The sequence below is a fragment of the Punica granatum genome, unplaced genomic scaffold, assembly GCF_007655135.1.
Source record: "Punica granatum isolate Tunisia-2019 unplaced genomic scaffold, ASM765513v2 Contig00383, whole genome shotgun sequence".
In the NCBI taxonomy this organism is placed as follows: Eukaryota; Viridiplantae; Streptophyta; class Magnoliopsida; order Myrtales; family Lythraceae; genus Punica; species Punica granatum.
In genome coordinates, this window is record NW_022204310.1 from 1 (window position 1) to 5,448 (window position 5,448).

Genomic DNA, 5,448 nt, shown 5'->3' on the forward strand with positions numbered 1-5,448 from the left:
TGGTGAGGTTCATTATGTCTCACAAAGTGAACAATGGGGTATTATTTGTCCCTCGAAAAATTACAGAGTCCTATTTGTCTCAAGTTCACACCAGCCTTTTATTTAAACCTACGTAGTTTGATATAAGTATTGGTTCTAGCTAGTAATTGTTTCCCCAGCTCATCTATACTGTCATTCTTATCTATTGCAGATGTACAAGCTTGACTTAGATATGAACAACATATCATGATATTACCAAGAGGCCTTGCAATCACGTCGGGTAGCGACAGTAGGTACTGGAGTTGGAAACAGGACGAACATAACAGGTATATATATCTATATCTATATATCTACATATATATATATATATATATTTTTTTTTTCTTTGTTAATTTCCTTTTGGATCTTGTCACTAGTGCGTTTGATTTCAGAGTAAAAGTAATTTTGATTTTGATAGTGAAAAAGGATAAATGATTGTGTAGTGCGTTGAGTTAAAATTAAAGTTAAAATTTTTGTGATTTTAATTGCGAAACCAAACGGAGTAGTAATTTCTTACAGTGGAATGGAATGCAACTGGTATGAAATCACCGTACAAATTGGTTGCATTCTGTACGTTAATTCCATTACATTCTCATTCAATATTCTATCCACACTTCATAAACCAAGCATGAGAATAATCGTTATTGGATTACTTGCACGACAAGTGTGGCCGGACTGACTTGTCCTGTATACTTACAATGTATTCATTATACTGTGGAGATTAAGGGCAAAACCCGGAACCCCTCGTTATCCAAAAAAAAGAAAAATCAATCCATACGAAACGTGTATTTTCGAGTCTGCTTTCTCTTTTGTTTTCCAAAATTGACTTACTATTCTTTTCTTTGCAGCGCTATCGAAGTGGCCGAGCTGGAAGCCGTAGGTTGGCTAGATATTCAGGAAAGTTTCGAACAGTGGACCTTTCACCCAACATAGATTATAAAATCGTTCTTGACTTTAAGATGGAAAGTAGCATCTATGGGTTTCCCGTGCCAGTGAACTTCAACATCGCACTTCCTGACGGAACCAAGCGAACCGGCACGGTAGATTTTGCGGCATATGCAAGAGGATCATGCCAGAATCTCATTCTACACAAATTCAAGATGTCCCCGAAAAATGTGGGGCAAGTCGAATTTCGAATTTATGAAGTTGTCACGGGGCAATGGAAGGGTGGGCTTGTCATCAGAGCCGTTTCACTCATGCCAATAGCGTAAGTTAGATGACCGAAAAAATTTACTTTATGTTTATGTAAAATACTTGAAGGGACAAATTTTCAGGTACTGATGAGAGCTTTATTATTGAGTTACTGAACTAATTGGGTCATGTTTCCATGGCATACACATAATAATGATCATAAGTGATAATTGCATCGGCTCACATCGACAACAAGGTGAAAGAATGGAAGATCAGAAGATGGAGAAGGGAAATTGGTCAAGAAAACAGAAAAGTCAAAACAACCACCCACAATCGTGGGCCATTTTGACACGTGCCGATGCAGTTGAAGGATCATCAGCAGATGGGCTCCATGCTCGGCTTGAAGAGGGAGTGCTATTGGACAGAAAAACCAAGGTAAGCGGCGTGCGGTTGCCATTCGTGGCGAAGTGAAATTTCATTTTTCCATTTACATTTTTTTTTTCGATAACAAAAGTGACGTTTTCTAGATCTTAATTTTTTTCTAAAATATTTCGTGACTATGAAAATGCATAGTTTTGATCCTCAATCTTTGACCGTCTTCCTACCTATCTTGGTGATCATTAACATATTTTTTGGTTACTTTAGCCCTCAAGTTTAGAAAATTTAGCGACTTCATCTGTTAAACTGAAATGACATAGATGAATGAGAATGACTAATCATTACTACTAGAAAACTAACCATCTTCGAGGACGAATTCCATGTCATATAAGTAAGATATGTAGTTGATGCTTTTTTTTTTAATGAGTTAACTGTCTTGTTTATTGACAGATATACTCAAAAGTTAATCAAAAGAGCATGATAAATGGTTATGTACTTTGCATAATCGACAACCATATCAACAAGTCATGGATTGATCATCCAGGACTGTACAAGATATAGTTTATGGTCAAATGCATTAACCCTCCGCTGATATTTGAAGAAATGACTTTTAACCCTATTTGTTGAGAATATATACACTTAGTCCCATTTGACTTAGTTGACCAAATTATTATTTTTTGAGGAATACTAATTAGGATCATAACTCTTAGTTTTTTCCTTTTTAGTCCATGCATTTATTGTTTTACTAAATAAAGTTCACATTGCATAAAATATTCATACACAGTCTTTATTATTTTTATTTTTTATTTAATGAGTAAAAATTAAAAATAAATAATAAAAATTGTTGAAACCTTTGATCTAGAGGACAAATAAAAAGTGCGAAGGGGGTGGCCATTGCAGGGCACTAGGAATGAAAGTAGAAGTCCGAAAATCGAGATTCAACCGGAAGAAAAAATTGAACACTCGATTTCAATTCCAGAAGTTCATACCTAATTCAGTTCTCATATTTTTGAATAAATTGGATAGGTACCCAACCTACCCAAATTTAAATTTCAAAATAAATTTAGGGTTCTAAATATCTAAATTTTTCTTACGCTATTTTGAGTTTGTATCTGAAATTAGTTTTTCTTTTTTACGCGTATTACACTCAACGATTCACTAATGACCACCGCCCCAAGAAACATTATTGGAGGCCTTTTTCCTCTCTATTTGACCAAATTCTTTCTTATTTTTATTTTTATTTTTAATATTTTTTATTTATAAAATTTAGAATATATTAAAAAGCCTTTATACAAATATTTTATGAAATGTGATTGTTTTATTTAGTAAAAAATTAAATGTATGGACTGGAAAAGAAAAATTCATAAGTTATGAACCCAATCGATATTTTTCTCAAAAATAATAATTGGTCAATTAAGTCAAATGAGGCTAAGTGCATATATTCTCAATAAATGGGGTTAAATGCCATTTTTCCAGATCACAAGGAAGTTATGTGCATTTTACCCTATTATGTCTAAATATTGTTTAGATCTTTTAAAGTTTCTTCGGTTCTTCCTAAGCCCTAGATTTTTTTTTATTTGGCTTTCGATTATTAGCAGAAGTACATGATTGATGCTGCATCGAACAAGAACATGTTCATGGTGTTAGCAAGAGGTTTTGCAATTGCATGGGGAAACGATACTAGGTATTGGACTTGGAAACCGGACAAACGTAACAGGTACCTTACTGCTGTCCTTATGCTTGTAATATGAGAAGTTCTTTGCTTCATGCCATTCTATAAAACTTCAGTCTAATGCAAGAATAAGATCTCTCTCGCAATCAGACAAGCTAATAGAAGGCACTATTACTATATAAAAAAAAATGTGAACTCGTATACCGATCCGTAGCCATATAGGATATAAATTTGAGACTGAAAATTAATAGATGCATTTGATTTCCAAAGATGCCTGAACATCTGCCATAGTCTTTACTCATTAATTTTGCAGGGAAGAAGAATTGGCCCGACTAAAAGCTGTTTGTTGGCTCGATATTGCGGGCAATCTCCAGACAATTGACCTCTCTCCAGAAACAGAATATGAAATCGTTCTCCATGTCAAGATCGGGAGAAGAAGTTTTGGATTCTTCATCCCAATTAACTTCAAGATAACATTGGCAGATGGAACTCAATGGGAGGACTCGGTAGATCTCAGTGCATATGCAAAAGGTTCATGGCATGATATTGCACTTCATAAATTTAAAACGCCATCCAATAATGCAGGAGAAGTGGAATTTCGCATTTATGAACATAGTGGGCACTGGAAGGGTGGGCTAGTCCTTAGAGGAGTCTCATTTAAGCCAAAATGAGATGCCGTCATAGGTGAACAGCCAAGTATGGTATACCATGTTGTACATATCGACATCGACCTAGTAAGATAGTTGATGATATTGCTTTAGTCATAATCTTTCTTATTGGTAACTATTGTAAATCGATCATGAAGCAGGATAGTGGCCTGTATATAGGGGAGATTGTATTATATTAGGAAACTGTTATATTAATTAGGGATGAGATTGTATTATACTAGGAAATCATTATATTAATTAGGGATGAGATTGTATGTGTGTATACCTGTAATTCCTAGGCTACATCTTGTATATATTTGTGTCTCAAATTCTATCAATGAATCAAGCTTTTCAGCCTCTCTAATAGTTTTACATTGTATCATATCGCTCTATTATGAGCATTTAGGGTCTGTGGTATGTCCTGTTTATTCAAATTTGCGCCTTTGTGTTGTTCCTGTGTATGCCCTGAGCGCCACTGACAGTCCTGGTGATTTTCTGATCTCTTACCATTTCAACTGCGACAATTACCTCACATGGTTTCCTGCCATGCGGACAGATCTATGTGTGAAGAATAAGCTTTCATTGATTGTACCACTGTTAGACCGAAGGAGGGTAATCCGCAAGAAGATGAGTGGGAGAAATGCAATTCCGTGTGATCAGTGCTTGGATCTCCAACTCCATTGAATAGTACCCTCTAAGCTAGTATCGTATGTGTAAAGGAGGCATATGTGCTGTGGGAAAATCTGAAGATGCATTTTCCACAGGGTAACAAAACGAGGATTCACCAGCTTAAATCTGAGATATGTCTACTCAGACGGGAGGGAGAGGGACGTACAGTTGTCGGATATTATTCAAAATTTAGAGGACCAATGCTAGACTAAAAACACCCGATGCAAACTTATCCATCATACTAAGAATCTAGAAAAAATGAACAGGCCCAACTCAACATTAGACAAGAAAGTCTAGCAACTCAATTCACGCAATAAATTCAGTTTTCCTGCTCATACCTTGTTTTATGAGTGCATTGGGTGCTAATATAGTTGGCCTCTCAGAGATTGTGGACGAATTTTACCTATCCAGAAGAGCGAGCACTCAGATTTGAGATCATGTTGAAGTCTGAAGTCATCCTCAGGGGAGATCATTCTCTTTTGTGACCCAAGTAAAGGCATTACAAATGTCTGTACAATTTATTTGAACTCCACTGCACCTGGTGCTGCTGCAGTTAATTGCGGCTCTTCTCACTGCTATCACCTTGGCCTCATTTGATTCCTTGACTCCAATGGGCTCTAAGATAATAGGCAAATTATATATCCCTTTGAGTCCCTTAGGATGCTGCCAATGCTTGATCTTCCCGGTTTGCCTAAAGACGATCCATCCACCTCCACTTGAACCAGCCACCTGATGGAGGAGGCCATTGTATTCTCAATCCGTTCTAGAGTGGGAAGAGTTTGACAATATCTCTTGACACCGTCGGCGAATCGAAGAAGATTTGAAGAAGAACATGGGAAATTGGTTCTTTTGCCTTCAACCCAAACCGACATCATACAGATAATTATAGGGAAAATATTTTGATATGAAAACGATTTGTTATTGAAAATGATA

At 36.2% G+C, this 5,448-nt stretch overlaps 1 protein-coding gene across 1 annotated transcript; it reads left to right on the forward strand.

The window, feature by feature from the left end:
* Window positions 1-195: 195 nt before the first annotated feature.
* Window positions 196-4,212, forward strand: LOC116190208 (lectin-like). The gene is made up of 5 exons (XM_031519868.1): window positions 196-305; window positions 867-1,225; window positions 1,374-1,584; window positions 3,126-3,244; window positions 3,513-4,212. Exons 2-5 carry the CDS (start codon window positions 978-980, stop codon window positions 3,868-3,870), a joined length of 936 nt encoding a protein of 311 aa, XP_031375728.1. The 5' UTR covers window positions 196-305; window positions 867-977; the 3' UTR covers window positions 3,871-4,212.
* Window positions 4,213-5,448: the final 1,236 nt, after the last annotated feature.